The 15,787-nt window shown below is 28.2% G+C and overlaps 3 protein-coding genes across 3 annotated transcripts; all 3 read right to left on the bottom strand.

The window, feature by feature from the left end:
- Positions 1-1,779: 1,779 nt before the first annotated feature.
- LOC149511658 (kiwellin-1-like) lies at positions 1,780-3,013 on the bottom strand. Its single transcript, XM_089754604.1, has one exon. It carries the CDS (start codon positions 2,435-2,437, stop codon positions 1,871-1,873), a length of 567 nt encoding a protein of 188 aa, XP_089610730.1. The 5' UTR covers positions 2,438-3,013; the 3' UTR covers positions 1,780-1,870.
- Positions 3,014-5,092: 2,079 nt separating this feature from the next.
- On the bottom strand, positions 5,093-8,762 carry LOC111275902 (ubiquitin-conjugating enzyme E2 36). Its single transcript, XM_022861528.2, has 8 exons — positions 8,575-8,762; positions 8,252-8,279; positions 7,975-8,061; positions 7,504-7,562; positions 6,120-6,161; positions 5,959-6,032; positions 5,507-5,604; positions 5,093-5,389 (listed from the first exon to the last, which is right to left on the bottom strand). The coding sequence occupies exons 1-8, from the start codon at positions 8,608-8,610 to the stop codon at positions 5,352-5,354; spliced, it is 462 nt and encodes a 153-aa protein (XP_022717263.2). The 5' UTR covers positions 8,611-8,762; the 3' UTR covers positions 5,093-5,351.
- Positions 8,763-14,080: 5,318 nt separating this feature from the next.
- LOC111276544 (olee1-like protein) lies at positions 14,081-15,392 on the bottom strand. Its single transcript, XM_022862290.2, has 2 exons — positions 15,040-15,392; positions 14,081-14,559 (listed from the first exon to the last, which is right to left on the bottom strand). The coding sequence occupies exons 1-2, from the start codon at positions 15,197-15,199 to the stop codon at positions 14,228-14,230; spliced, it is 492 nt and encodes a 163-aa protein (XP_022718025.1). The 5' UTR covers positions 15,200-15,392; the 3' UTR covers positions 14,081-14,227.
- Between the last annotated feature and the right edge of the window lie 395 nt (positions 15,393-15,787).

The following is a 15,787-nucleotide window of genomic DNA, read 5'->3' as shown; positions in this document are numbered from 1 at the left end:
TTCGATTGTCAAATATTTAACCCTCCCATCGTCAAAATAATTATAGAGTTATGTATTTATGTTATTTGTTTACTTTTAAGTAAAATATATAAACTTTCAAGAAATTAACCTTGGAGCTTAGGCCCTATAACTCTATATTAACCTAGGCATTTAGATGATAATTCAATCAAGTGTCATTTTCTTATGCAAAATATAATACTTAATCACACCATATGTATCCTTAAATTCAAATTTTTATGGTAAAAATTTCTTGTCATAATATAAATCATCAAAGAATTACTTAGGCATAAATATAAAAAAAAAAACCCTTAAATTAAAATTAAATAATCATCAAAGTCCAATTTATTTTATTACAATCAAATAAATTTTCAAGTATTTATTTTTTTCAATTGAACTCTTATTAAACAAAAATTGATTAACCGTCCACATTCATTTTTATCTAATTCAAAGTTCAATTGAATAAAAATAAATATTTAAAGACTCAATTGTTCAAAAATAAATATTTAAAATCTCAATTAATTACAATAAAAAATAACAACTTGGATAAGTACTTAATTTTTATTTAATTTTTTTTTTATATTTAAAACAATTAATTATAAATCATGCAACGGACGACATTTAGTCTAATGATAGGTGTAGATGCCATTTTCATATAAAATGTTAAGTTTAAGTTTTTCTCTTCTCCAAATTAAAATAAAATACTTATATTGTAATGGCACATTGTGTCTTACCTATATATTAACATTATGGTTGCTTTAGAGGGGTAAACTGCCTCTGTTCTTCAATCTGTATTTTTTCTAAAAAAAAACATATATAATTTGAATCTATTTTCTTCGAATCAACTAAAAAAAAAAAAACCTACTACTAGAAGTAACCTGCATTACACTACGAGAAAGTGTAAAAAATATATTTTTAATATCAAATTCAAAAAAAATAATATGATATAAGGAAATGTAGATCATATTAAAATGGTTAAATTTAAAAAAAAAAAACCTCTATTATTTAAAATATAAATTTAAAACTTTTTTTTTTTTAGTTCATTGAATAATAGTAAAAGTTAGAATAACTATTTAATAGTCACCAAATTACTAAAAACAGTAGGTAAACTATGGGTGTACACGGAATGAAGACACAAGTTTAAGATTTGAAATTATATTATTTTAGATCTATTCATTCAAGAATCATATAAATCACAAAATCAAGGTAAAGCAAAATGATGTTCAATACTAGTCTATCAACATATCTTTCTTCCTCTCGACCTTCTAAAAGGAACGACATGTGAACTTGATATTTGCAACAGTTACATTTTTAAAGGAAACCATAACCCAATTTAATGAACTATGTAGCAACAATTCTCATCAAAGTGAAATAACTAAAAACTTAAAAAGTCAAAGGGAAAAAAATTATTATTTGTTGAGTTTTTAAATTATAATGTTAAAAACATAAAGGTTAAAGGAAGAAACAATAATCCATGAGTGGAACAAATAATAGTCAAATTTTCATATTAGATAATTAGCAATGTTGGAGCATATGATTTTCCTTAATTCTGTTTTCAGATTTGACAAATAATCGAAAAATATAAGTATGAAAATTCGATACATAATTAACAAATATAGGTATGAATATCCTATCTTTCAATTATATGAAAATTTAAAAAAAAAATTTGAACATATATGTACACGACATTTATCTTAAATTCAAGTAACATAGATAAGGAGTAAATATATTGCTTCAAATATTAATACACATATATCATAATACAAACTCTCACAAATTTGGTACTATTGACATTAATTTAACACATATACACAAGAATGTTTATTCTGATAAGACAAATAGACATAAGTATAAATATGTTGCAACTTGGAAATCAATCATGAGCATCAGACCAGTATATATCCATTCCACCCCACTGACTTTCAGGCACTCCCAAGGCCTTCCACACTGCTTTTGAGGCATCCACAATGTTATTATCACAAGGAGGCTGGTAATCATGGTCGGAATCACACCCCATTGTAGAGTCACATTCATCCACAACCTTGGCTTTAACACTCTTTCCATTGCCATAGATATTGATATACTTGAGACACCTGTTTTCATTGTCGAACCATCCTGTTGAAAGTGCAACCACAGGTTCATCATCAGAGTGGTATTGGTTGTCACATTCTGATGGACCACCTCCATCGCCTCCGGCTTCAAAGCTGTTAATTGTTAATGTTGCCTTTGTACGGCTTGAAACAGGGGGGGAACATTTGTATGTTGTGTATAACTTGCCTTCTTTACAACAATCAGAGTCATTCTCTTGGTTACATTGACCTGGTGGAGGCTTTTTCCCTCTTATCTTACCACTAGGCCTGCAACTCTGAGCTTCAATGCTTACAAATAGGAAAAGAAAGCAAATTAGAACCAAAGCTTTTGAACAAACTTGCTTCTTCATTTTGTTTTCCCTTCTTCTTCTCTGTTTTCCTTCTTTTTTTGATGTTCTGGGTGGAGATTTGCAGCTTAGGAAAAGCTATATATAATGATGAGGAATGAGTTATTCACAAATATCTGTCTTTCAATATGAAATTAAGACAAAATTGGGGCCTTACAATTTTGTATTTTGATTTTGATAAAATAAGATATATGGAGTTTAAAATTGTCATGGACTGCATACTTGGAGACATAATAGAGGTAATAAAATGTCTAAACCATGTACCATAATTTTGTTTTTTTCTGATAAGTTCTTTGGGAATATCTTGCAAGTTTTTTTTATCCACTCCAGGTGATTTGGTTAAGTCATTTACTTACTAGCATAATATTGACGTAATAGCATTCTTTGATTAACTGAAAGAGGGATTCAATTTTTTTTTTCTTTTATAAAGGAGGTCGAAGCTTGAGAATATGAGAAGAGATTACAAATGAAGAGATTTGAATCTTAGATTTATTGGATGTCATCTCTTAAAGGTGATTACATGAATCAATTATTAGGTTCAAATTAACCTATTTTTAATACTATAATCAATAGATCATCAGTTAAATTTCTTCCCATGATATTTCTGCCCATTCTTATTGTTATTCTTCATTTTGTAGAGATCAACAAATAGCTGTTTTTTCATGAAACTATAAGAAAAGTTTCTGGTCTTACGTTCAAGAATAATTTTCTTTTCGTTGTGACAGTGATAGAATAAACTCTATGAGATAACATGTATGAATCTTAAACGTTCCATTGTTAATCTGTACTCTCAAGAATGCTAATTTGAATTTAATTCTCTCTTAACAATCGGCCCGGTTGATTCATCTGTCCTTTGGTATGGTCACCGTTATGAAATTGTGGGCTGCAAAGTGATGTGTTAATAGCCAGTAAGCCAACTGTTCCCAGACAAAACCTAAACTTTTTGAACAGGAAAAAATAACAAGATTACAGTCCTGGTAGGCTTATTTATCCATTACATCAAGGAATTTTCATTCGAATTTCGAAACTGATGCCGAGGGTTAGTAGAAAAGTTCAAATTCGAGTTCTGGTTATGGCCTGATTTAGATTTCAACAGAGCCACGATGAGGCGCAATTTAAGATGTAAATTGTGTAATTTTTGTGTTTAGGTTACACCAGTACACTGTCCCAGCGTGATGGAGCTTCAGTTGCTCACTGGATTGTCATTGGTCCAGTGATAATTTTTTAGTTTCAACCACAGCTTTATTTCATTTTTATCCTCCTTTCTTTTATTTTTTTTCAACTTTGTTCATTTTTAATTTTTTTTAATTTTTAATTTTTTATTTAAAAATTTTCAAAATGATTTATTTTTTATAAGATAAAATTATTAATTATTAATGTTTACTAACAAAACTATTATTTAACATAAAAATATTTTTTTATTTATTAATAATTTATTAATTTTATAAATTTTAAATAATTTAAAATTTTTATTACATATATATTTTAATCTAATATCTTTAATAGTAAATTTTATTCCCACTATCATTGCGTTTGCATCCAAATACATATTTTTATCATTGATTTTAATCTCACCGTTATAATAATTAATTTTACTTTTAATATCAATGAAATCAATCTCTGTGTTCATCTAAAAGGATCCTATGTCATTAAGCTTAGTCAATTTATTGCTTAAGGGCTTAAGCAATCTTTGGCAGAACATATCAATCAAACATTTGAGTTATTTTGGAGTCAATCATACATGTGTTAGGATTTGTCGTATTTTCGTTATGTTTAATTTTTTCTTTGATACAAAGGAGGTTGCAGTCAGAAGAATAGGAGAAAAAGTTATAAGTGTTAGAATTTAAACCCTATATCTGTTAGATGTTACCTCTTAAAGGTGGTTGCATGAATTAAGTTAAAGTCTGGGCTCGTTCTATTTCATTCTTTTCATGCTTATTCATGGAATCATTTCTTTGATTGACAGATATGTCTAGTAACAAGGTAAAAATCCAGCTTCAATGCCAGTTCAGAGAAAATGTTATGGAGCATGAACTTCCAATCTTTACTCTTCCAATTGACTGATATATTTATCAGTTCTTTGAAGAAAAAGATGAATAGATGTAAAAGGAGTAATTGTATTCATTCAAATACAGATATCGTAGTACAAACTCACATTGTTACCACCACTACTGCTTACAAACCAAAAAACATATAAAATCTTTAACATGATAAGTAGGTGAGCTATGTCCATTCAAAGACATCTGTCTTGTAACATGATATGAAGACAAAATTTATGGCCTTACCCTTTAAATTTGTGACAGTGAATCCAATAAAAATTTATGGAGTTAAAATTTGTTACGGATTGCATGCACGTAGACATGGTAAAGGTAATCAAATGTTTTAAACCATTGACCATAGTGTTGTATTTTTCGAGATAAATCGTCTGGGTACATCTCCATTCCACGTACTTGAACTATTTAACAAAGGAGACGATTTTTTTCCGTTCCAATGAGCGTTCAATTAGACACAATGACATAGTAAACATATCAAGTTTCAACAATAATATTATTTGCTAGTAACCCTTAAATATCGTGCATCATTAAGCTCAATTCTAGTGAATTACTTTAATTTCCAGTTTAGTTTCAATTGATGAACACAGTATATAAAAAATGCATCTAACGTTAATCTGATACGTAACTATATTTGAGAATAATCCCTTAGTTCAGCATTTGAGAGTTTTTGAACAACGTAGATTATCATACAAGTTCAAAGACTGCTTCCAACGGTTAAACAATTAACAGGTAGCAACTGGAAGCTTAGTGAATATCAAACTCTTTCAAACAACAATTCTTCCAAATTCCCATATGAAATTGACATTGAATAGCTTACATTGCATAACATGATATTTTAAGAGGGCAAACGATTCCACCAGTCATCATGCGCCGCTTGCGTATAAACGGGTCCATTCCTTTGCTGCAAAAAAGTCGAGGAAATCTAGAGCAGTCAATTATAAGAATGGTAGCATATCATCCTTGGTTGTAGTAGGGTTAACCAATCCCAATGATCTATAACTGCAACCACAGGTTTTACCTGTCTCAACGGCTTCAGCCTCATTTGTTTTCCAATGCTTAGCAATGTTCTCAGAGAGTGGATCATCTGGATTTGGTGCACTCAAAAGTGCTTGAATGCTTAAATAAAGATAATAATGTCAGTATATTATCCTAAAACTCAAGATGCTGCAATAAATAAAGATGATAACGTCTTCAACTTGAACATAAATGAAACCCTTTCTGAAGTATTAATATATTTTTGCATTTGATATAGCACCGAAACCTTTTCTAGCAAATCAAAAACTCCATAATTATGCAGTGATGGAAAAGAAGAAATATTCAACTGCCATCTTTACTTATAATACCACCTAATTTTCCAGAAAAATTTATGAAAATATGTTTTAAACCTTTTCAGCAAGCCATGAGGTATTCATCATGCAGCCTATACTGACTTACAACAATAGAGATACATCTCACAAAAACTTATAATACCTCAGAAGTACAGTTCGGATCTGGAGAGCTGGACTCCATTTGTCTTTGAGAATATCAAGGCATATTCTTCCAAGCTGCAAGAAAGCTCAACCCTTAAGAGCCAAGAAGATACATCTTCACACCATAAAATAAGGACAAAAGAAGGAACATCTAGGACCCACCTTATCAATGTTAGGATGATATATCTTTGTAAGAAATCGGACCTGTTGCACTGAATTTGTTAAGGTGGATAAAAATACAAAATACACCAAAAAGGACAACATTAAAGGATGATGATAAATTTCCAAGAATATAGAACAGTAAATTGATGCTGAAATGCCAACTACTGTAAGTTGGTAATTCTATGAATATGCTACACTCATGAACCACTAGTGCAAGAAATCCAAACTATGAAGTCCAATCACCAGAAACGAGACAAATTTGTCCCAATCTTGGGAAAACTAGACAATCAGTATCAATCACAAGAAGACGATTAAGTCTCAACTGCCATCACATCAGCCATACAGATTCCAATCAGGAGAGTAAGCACAAATTAGATCTTTACCACCAACAAGAGTTGGTTCTGCGCAACTAATCACATGCGAAGGCATCCACAAAAAATAAATGTTCTTCCCAGGTAAAAGTAAGACTTTTAAAGCCCAGAAAAAAAAAAAATCAGCAACCTAGGTAGTACAGCTATGGCAATGAAAATGTCAGAACAAGGACTTCATAGGACATGCTATTAAACATTGAATTCCAATCAACATTTTCCTCTTAATATCATCAAAGCCAATAATTATATACCACCAAAAGTTCATCAAAATAAAACATACTAGACATTTTATTCTGCCATACCAAAAAAGAAAAGGACAATGAAATTCTGCTGAACCTGAAATTTCCACAACTAAGATTACAATTCAACTGCAGATTATAGAATATCCAATCAGTTATAAATGAATTTCAAAGAGCTGGGAAAAGATTTGATATTAGAGTGAGGTAAGAAGGTAAGAGATGAGAATGGTCTGGAAATCAGGCTTTATAGACAGGGTGCATAGATGGTAGGATACCTTATATTATATTACAATTTGTTGAGTAAACTGAAGGACGTTAATGTAGTGCACTAGAGAGAGAGCACCCAACGACAATTTTAAGTGCACAAGCATATTGGCCAAAAAAAAAGCGAACCAAGTATTAATATATAAAATAATGCAGGTTTGCTAGAACACCAATAAACAAACAATTTAATAAGTGAAGGTAGAGTGAAATCCACGCAAAGCAAAGGAAAATATATTCTGTAATCACCAAGAATATCTGAGAGAGTGACGAAAACTAGATGCACTAACAGTAAAAAAGGTGCCAGATAAAACAGCCCCAAAAAGTAAAAACAGGTTCCTCTACAATCCAAACTACAGGATCCCTAAATCATATTAGGACCCCCTATAAGTAGCCTTTTCAGATGAAGCCAAGTAATATTGTATATAAAAGAATCAGCCATCAAACTTAAAACAACAGATACAGAGACAGACAGGTCATGCTACTTATTAAAAATAAATCAAAGTTGACTACCTTGGGAGCAGCCATGGGATATTCTTCAGGCAAAAATAGTTCCAACTTGAAAACCCCTCCTAAACAAATATCCCAAACAAGAAAATGCATCATATCCTATACATTAGTGCAAGACTAATTACAGAAAGAAACGAACAACTCAAACCAATAAGATATTACCAAAAACAACATTCCATAACCAGACCAAGCACTGTATGAGATAGAAAAGCATGCTACCTGGACCTAAATTTCAAGACTGGAAGTATGGCCGCATTTTCCTCTTTTAAAAGATGGAAAGCCAAGGAAGAAAACAAGAAAATTAGGTAAAATGTACACAACAGAACCATTTAATTGACTGAAAGTCAGCAATGATGTCGCTCTGTAAGACTTAAATCAGCCCAGACCCAACAATTACACAAGCAACGGTAAAATTTTACATTTCTAACACATAGCAAAATTATTCGCAACCATTAGATGAAAAAAATCAACTACCTTCATATGGCGACTGTGTGGGACCAAGGATCATCACATTGAAATATCGCATATTATCCTCTGATGGTGAAGCACTAATTCCAGGCGCTGTATCCGAAAAAACCATTAACCTCTTTTACTTAACAGGAAACAAACCCAAAAATTAAATTCTTTTCTGCTTATAACATTTAAAATACTTTACAAAAATAACGATACTAAACAAAATTCAGAAAGAATTTCTCAAAAAGAAAGAAAATAAATCAAATGTGAAAAAAAAAAAAAAAACTTTAGTACTTACCTGGTTCACTGAGGAGACGCTGAGTTTCCTGTTTAGATCAAAGATAAAGAAACCAAAATCAAAGCACGAAAATTAACAAAATTTACTCAGAAAAAAATTAACGCTCTCTTCAATCTAAGAAGACGATCTTAAAATAATTAGCTAAGGCTTTCGATCATCAGAACTCTAAACAACTCAACTATCAAACCAAACTCTGAAAAACCCAGAAAAGAAACAGAAAGTGAAGAAAAAAAGAGTAAAAATTTAAGATTTTCTTGACGTTTCTCGGGAAACAAACAAATCGGAGAAATCGGGAAGGATCGAAGGGAGATCGAAAGAGGAACCTTGATGATTCTTCGAGGGAGATTACTATTGGCCATTGGCGAGGATCGATTGACGAAGCAAAAGGGTAAGCCAAAAAAAAAGTTAGGGTTTTTGAGAATTGAGAGATGGAGAGAGAAAATTTGAGAATAAAAGAGAAGAACCAAAAGTAAAGGTCCCTTCCCTTGTTCTCTTAACTTACTTTTGTGAGGTTTTTTTTTTTTAATTAGTTTTTTCTCCAAAATGCAATGATTTTGACCTTGCTCTCCTTTCATTTAATAAATCAAACAACTACAAATTAATATCTTTAATATTATGTTTTCTTTTTTTTTCCCCTATAATTAATGGTAATAATTACAACTATAATAATATTATTAAACACATAAAACTTTGTTAGAATTTGTTATTTTATATACATTTCATATTACAATCATTTTTAAAAAATTAAAACATAATAATATATTTTAATATTTTAATTTCATTAATGAAATTTAAATTTTATCTATAAATAAAAATAAAATCAATTGATGTATAAAACAATAATTTTTTATTAGCTAATCTTAAACATTCATGTAAATTATTGCCTCTACCATTTGTCACTTTTTCTTCCATAAAAGAATGTTAGTTCATACTTTCCTATAAAAATAAGGCATCTAAAATGATAAAATAAAAACATAATAATTTCATCTTCACCAAACAAATCATGATTGTTTTTATTTGATATTATCAAAGATAGATCATAGATCTCTTATTATTAAAATTAAAATTCAATATTATATCAAAAAATTACACAATTATGAGTAACAAATAGAAATTTACAACCATAATAGTAATAATTGGAGAATATAGTATAACTCCATGTTCTTTTATTTCAAATCAACTTTAGGATGTGTCAAAATCAAATTATAAACAAGGAACTATTTAATTAGTAGTAATTATTTAATAATTTAACAAGAAATGATTCATTTCTACTCCTTAAAAATTAGTCAAAGTTTTTATCATTTTATTTATAGGTGATAAATATACTTTTAACTAAATTTATTGTTGAAATTTAATAATTTTAAAACAAATATAAAATTAATTAAAAACTAAAAATAATTTGAGTAAATATTATTCATAAATTTAGTTAAAAGTGCATTTATCACCTTTAAATGAAGTAGTGAAAATTTTTACTAATTTTTAAATAGTGAAAAAAATCATTTCCCTAAATCAATATTCTCAATCTTTAATTAACAGGTTTATTCTCTAAAAAAATTTACTTTTGGTAGAGAATTTTCAATTAACAAGTTGAATCTTATTGCAAAATTTATTGAGTATAAACCATTCATTATGATTATAAGGGATATATATATATTCTTGCATGGTATAAAGTATAAACCTTTACACTTCAGTTGGAAAAAAAAAAGTTTACTCTTGCACTTTTGGTGAAGAAATTTTTTTAAAAAATTTAATTTTATCTTTTGTTTACCTTCCAAGAGGCTTTCTTTTTATTGATCTCTTAATTCTCTTTCATTATGTTTATTTTTTGAAGCATACATTAGATTTATTGGGCAACCATAATTGAACAAGATCAACCACCAAAAATTGAAGGGGTCAATGCCTAGAAAATAGACTATTCCAATCTCATGAAACAAGGCTTTAATTATCCAGAAGTTGACTTCACCATCAATATTTATAACCTAGTGCTATATTATTTCTTCAAAATCTTCTATATTTAGAATTTGATGATTTACATGATAAGCATAGCATGTGATGAACAATAAATTCTAGTTTAATATTTTGTTGATTTTTTTTTATAAGGTTTAAATTTATCATTTCACTTGATGCATCAAATTTACCACATATATTTGAATAGATGCAATTTTATCACTATAATTTCTAATTTAATTCAAAAATAATTAAAAGTTAAATTATTATATAGAATATCATTTATTTGGAAAAAGATAATTTCTTTTATCACTTTTTAACCAAATTAAAAAGTACATTAATAAATTACTTTCATTAAAAAATAAAAAAATTAATATTATAAATGATATTTATGCTATATTAAAATGTTCAATATGATATTTAAATTTAAAAAATTTTTAAAATGATATTTAAATTATGAATATGATAATTAATCTAGTATTCACCTCTAACTTGATTAATTTTAAATAATGACAAGTGAAAAACAAATAATCTGCAAAGATGGCATTTGGTTCGTGGAAATTCAAAAATATTTTTTAAAAATCTTGATTATGGATATTTATTTTTACGTTTGGTTCAAAATTATTTGATTAATTGAAAAAATATCAAAATTTCAACGGTATTCAAATTTTCAAAATAAAAAATTTAATTTTCTCGATGTATTTTAAAATTTTGGATGAAAAGTTGCTTAAGTTTCAACTTTGATTTGAATAAAATTTTTTTTCTATTTATGTTATTTTTTTGAAAAATAAAATCTAAAACTGAAATTAAATTTTATTTTAAATCAATTATGATTTTTTTTTAACAAAACATTGAATTGATATTTTTTTAAAAATTTTTTTATATATTTTATAACTGATTATTACAACATTTCTCTTAAATATAAACTGTAATTGGGTTATGAAGCGATTTGAAATAATTCTATTACGATGTTTTAATGAAAAAAATATTATTTTTAAATAACTCGATTATGATATTTCTTCATTAAAACTCCATAATAGACACGTATTAACTGTATATGCGTACAACCAACAAGATTCACAGATGTGGGAGTCAGCTCGATTTGTTATTTCCACACTTCAAAATTAATTTGGGATCACCGTCTGCTAAATGTACGAAGTGACAAAAAGCAGCTTTTCTATTGAAACTTCTCCATACTTGGCACCGTAAGTTCTCTTTTTCCAGTCATTCTTTCCAAACTCGGACTGTCCAATATCCAACTCAAAATACTAGTAATAATGATAATCTATGACTATATTCAAAGGTTTAGACAGCTTAAATAATTCTATCAGCATTCTAGTTCACAACTCAAAAGGCCAAAAAAGTGACGTTGGTTTATCATACCAACGAGAAGAAGAAAGGTATCTAATGTGTAATTACAGCAATTCTTTTAATTAAATATCGTAATTAAGTATTTTATATTTTTATATACAAATAATAATGACATAATGTGTAATTAAATATCATAATTAAGTATATTTATTTTTTAAATTAAATAGAATCTTTTTATTTCATTTGATGATAAAAGCATCATTTATTGTGTATATATTTTTTAAAACAAAATGAAAATTTTTTTACAAGGTTATCAAATAAATTATGATTAAAATACATGATTTAATAAATATAAATTCCTCCGACCAAATAGGAATATGAAAATAGGATATTTAGAAAATCAAAATTTTTTCAGAGTATCACATTTTTTCGAATATCATATTTTCCCTAAGAATTCAAGATTTCACGAATCAAATACTCTCAAAATATCATATTAATTAATAGATTTATAATTTAAAATTTATATTAAAATTTTTTAAAATTTAACTATAATATTAAACATTTAAATATAATTTATGAATTATTCATGACATTAAACAAAAAAATAGTAAATTTGATTAATCATTTTAAATAAAGCGATAAATTTAAATATTATTTTTTTTCCATTTTTTGCTCTTTCCTATTATCTTTTTCATAAAAGCAATTCCTTTCGAAGCATTTTAATTATTAAATAAAAAAACTCTTGAATTTACAATCCATTTGATATTTTGCCGATTGTCCACCATCTGACTTAGAATTTGAGGTTTTAATTTAGTGATTTCATATGTGAAATCCAATAAAGTAAGGGTAAGATTTTTAAGATGAAAGAAGGGTCATTGTAGCTCAAAATAGTTTGTATAAAACAACATTACGTGTTGTTAGGATTAAAGCTTTATTTTTTTAGAAAGCAATAATAAAATAAGTATAAAAAAATTAAATAAATGAAAATTTTAAAATCGATTTGCAAATTTCCTCTGCTTAAAAATAATAAATATCAGAATAGCAATTAGGCTTTACATAAATTAATATATGCCTCATTTAATTATAACTTAAATGGAAATTTTCTTTTATTTTTGAAATTTGGGGAAAAAAAAGCCAATATTTGATTTACTATTTTCATAATGATATCAAGTTGGATAGTGGTGGAACAATGTTGACCATTAAGGATTCCATTCATTGAATTAAACACAGAATAAATTGACCAAAAAAAAAAAAGTTTGTGCAAAAGAGTTTAAGGCCCTCCATAGAAATCTTTTTCGCACCATATATATTCTTAGTGTTTATGATCTTAGATTTGGATTCTTTGTTAGAAAAAGAATTTGACTCAATATTTCATGGGACAAAAATGACCATACTGCAAATTCATGAGAACTATATGTAACAAGTATATTGACAAATAGGGATTAGGATTAAATTTGTCACTAGATTATGATTCAAAATTTAATTTTGTCGTTGTATTTCAATTTTATTGACATTTGTCACTATCCTTTTAATTTCATTGATTTTTATGTAAATAATAATAAGAAAATTAAAATATTTCATAGACTATTTCTTTAATATAAGTGCTAACTTTTTTTTTTCAAAAATCAACAAAATTAAAAGGATAACATGACTATATCTTTGCATGTGATTTATATGATCTAAAAATTGAAAGTTGGTAGCATCAATCTATTCTTGCATTGCTCTATGGCTATCAAAATTAGCTTTTTGATGGAATTAATTAGACCCATATTTTATATGGTGAAAAAATGAGTCAACCATCAACAATATGGAGCACTAAAATCTTATTTTAGTAGAATTTTTTGATAAATTATGAATAATAACTTAATTATAACGGTTGTTCTTAGCCAAAAAAAAAATCATATATTTTATTAGAAAAAACAGAAGATTTCAATTTGACTTTTTGAGTAAGAGGTTATTTAGGTCTTTAATTTAATTAAAATCACATTATTATTATTTTTTGGATTGGAAAACTTTACTTATTTATCCTATTAAATTTATACAGCAGAAGCTTGTTGCCTCTGCAATGCAATTCTGCTATGATGATTGATGACAGTTCATGCAAATAGACCTAAAATTGAGTAACATGAGATTGGACATGCACCTGAAATGAGAGTAATGAAAAGTGTGTGTGTGTGTGTGTGTGTGTGTGTGTGTGTGTGTGTGTGTGTGTGTGTGTGTGTGTGTGTGTGTGTGTGCATTTCTTGTGGGAAAAAATTTTACAAAAAAGATTAGAAAACTGTGATGTTAAACTTTTAATATTTGTTTTAGCCAAATAACTGTTAATGGTTTACTTATCTGAATTTCTGAGGAAGGAAACAAGTTAAATTAGAACTACATTAATTCTTGAGATTTCAAACCGAAAATCTAAAATCTTTTAAGATCAATAAAAGAAATTATTAAATTTAAGTAAATTCAAGAAACATATCTGATCGCATTATTGGAGAAAAAAATTAGGTTTAAGTAAATTTGAAAATATTTCTAATTACATCAGGAAGAGAGGATGGTTGGGATAAAAAATTAAAAACACGATTTATATAAGAAATTATAGATTGTTATATTAAGATCAATACATTAGTGCATCTAGGTTTGCCCATAATTGAACAAAAAAAGATGCTAAACATTGTTTTTATATAGGTAAAAGGTGAAGTGTGCTACAAGTAAAAATCTTTAATGTCCTTAGTGAAGAGGAACGAAACCCATTTCTTTAAGAACTTGAGCACAACCAGGGACAGCTTTCTTCTTCAAGAACCCAAGACTGTTGGCAAATCTAACGGGCGCGATTACTCCATTCTTCTTGGTGAGGAGAACCCTGGCTTTTCTCCATGCTTCCATGAATTCATTACAATCTTCCCTGGGACTCTTGGTAACACTGACTTCACAAATTTCTTCCGCGTGATCACCCTCGACTTCGATGCTGTATTTGCCCAATTCGTCTGTAGTTGCCCCTCGGCTGTATGTGATACTGCCATCGACGGTACGGTTCCTGCATTCCAAGTTCACTGTTGCACCTGTAAAAAACCACAAGATATATATACCAAAACTTCGTCAGCCGATTTTGATAAATTGAATCAATCTTTACGAGCAACATCGTCATTTGTCTCTCGTAAATCGAATAAATGATAAAGGAATCTACTAAAAATAATAACTAAATCGTATGTTCAAAGTTCGAATTTCTATACGTAGAACTTGTTTGGGGTTGATATACATGCTCGCTGCATTTATGCCTCAAAACGATACTATATGTGTGCGTCGGTGCCGGTGAAACGAGTTGACTGTCTTCTCATAGGGCTTATTGCATATCTCTTTTTTTTTCTTTTACAAAAAACTCTTAATTTGGGATATGAAAAAATTTTTCTTAAAAATGTTTGCATGAATTAATCAGACTAAATTTCATATTCGTAACATATCATGTTAGTGGCATTACTGAAGGTTTATCACAACATAAGAAACGAAAAGAAGATTGTGAACAAGTAGTAATTTGATTTTACCTTTAATAGGTTCGCTGATTCTGGTCTCAAATTCCACACGGCAAGTGTCACAGTAAACTTTGCCTTCGACGAAGAAGCGGTCTTCGGCATAGGATAAGCTGAGGAAGGACGAAAGGCAAATTGCCAAGGAAACAAGGGCAATCACGGAAGCTTTTGCCATTTTATTTTATTGCTTTTGCTTTTTTTTTTTTTCCTTTATTGGGTTATCAAAGCTTGTAAAACAAAGGGTAAATTTATAAGGAGGGATTGTTAGTGGTTTTTTGGGTCATACGGTAGTTATTCAAGTTTTCTATTTTTAAGGAATGATAATAGGAGAGAGACTCGTTCTTCATTCTCTTTTTAATTGGTTTAACTATTTTCAAGAAAAAAAAAAAAAACAGTTAATTATCTAATAGTGAGGGAACGAGGAAGAACAAAGAGATTATATGATTTTAAATGTGTAATGAATCACAAAAATACCAAAAATGGACAAAAATAAATAAATTAAAGACCTTATCATAATCATAAACAAAAGATTTTTTGGAATCTTGAAATTTCAATCGAATTTTTACATTTTATGTTCATATATATATATATATATATCTTTTGAAAATATTAACTTACCATTTTATGTCATAACATTTTTAAATTAAACATATTAATATTATATATCATACTCCAGTTAGAATTATGTTCTGGAATTTTTTTTTTTCAAAAAAAATATCATCTTTTACTTTTTAAAGGAAAGGTTTTGCATTAAAATCTTTAC

The sequence above is a fragment of the Durio zibethinus genome, chromosome 25, assembly GCF_047325235.1.
Source record: "Durio zibethinus cultivar Kanyao isolate XHJ-2024 chromosome 25, ASM4732523v1, whole genome shotgun sequence".
Taxonomy (NCBI): Eukaryota; Viridiplantae; Streptophyta; class Magnoliopsida; order Malvales; family Malvaceae; genus Durio; species Durio zibethinus.
Note: the sequence above shows the minus strand (reverse complement) of the source record. Positions and strands in the feature narration are given on the sequence as shown.

Coding starts and splice junctions, on each gene's coding strand:
- LOC111276544 (XM_022862290.2), bottom strand. CDS start 15,199: ATGGCAAAAGCTTCCGTGATTGCCCTTGTTTCCTTGGCAATTTGCCTT. Junction 14,560..15,039: donor AATCAGCGAACCTATTAAAG/GTAAAATCAAAT, acceptor GGTTTTTTACAG/GTGCAACAGTGAACTTGGAA.
- LOC111275902 (XM_022861528.2), bottom strand. CDS start 8,610: ATGGCCAATAGTAATCTCCCTCGAAGAATCATCAAG. Junction 7,563..7,974: donor CACACAGTCGCCATATGAAG/GTAGTTGATTTT, acceptor ATATTTGTTTAG/GAGGGGTTTTCAAGTTGGAA. Junction 6,033..6,119: donor ATCATCCTAACATTGATAAG/GTGGGTCCTAGA, acceptor GCTTTCTTGCAG/CTTGGAAGAATATGCCTTGA.
- LOC149511658 (XM_089754604.1), bottom strand. CDS start 2,437: ATGAAGAAGCAAGTTTGTTCAAAAGCTTTGGTTCTAATTTGCTTTCTT.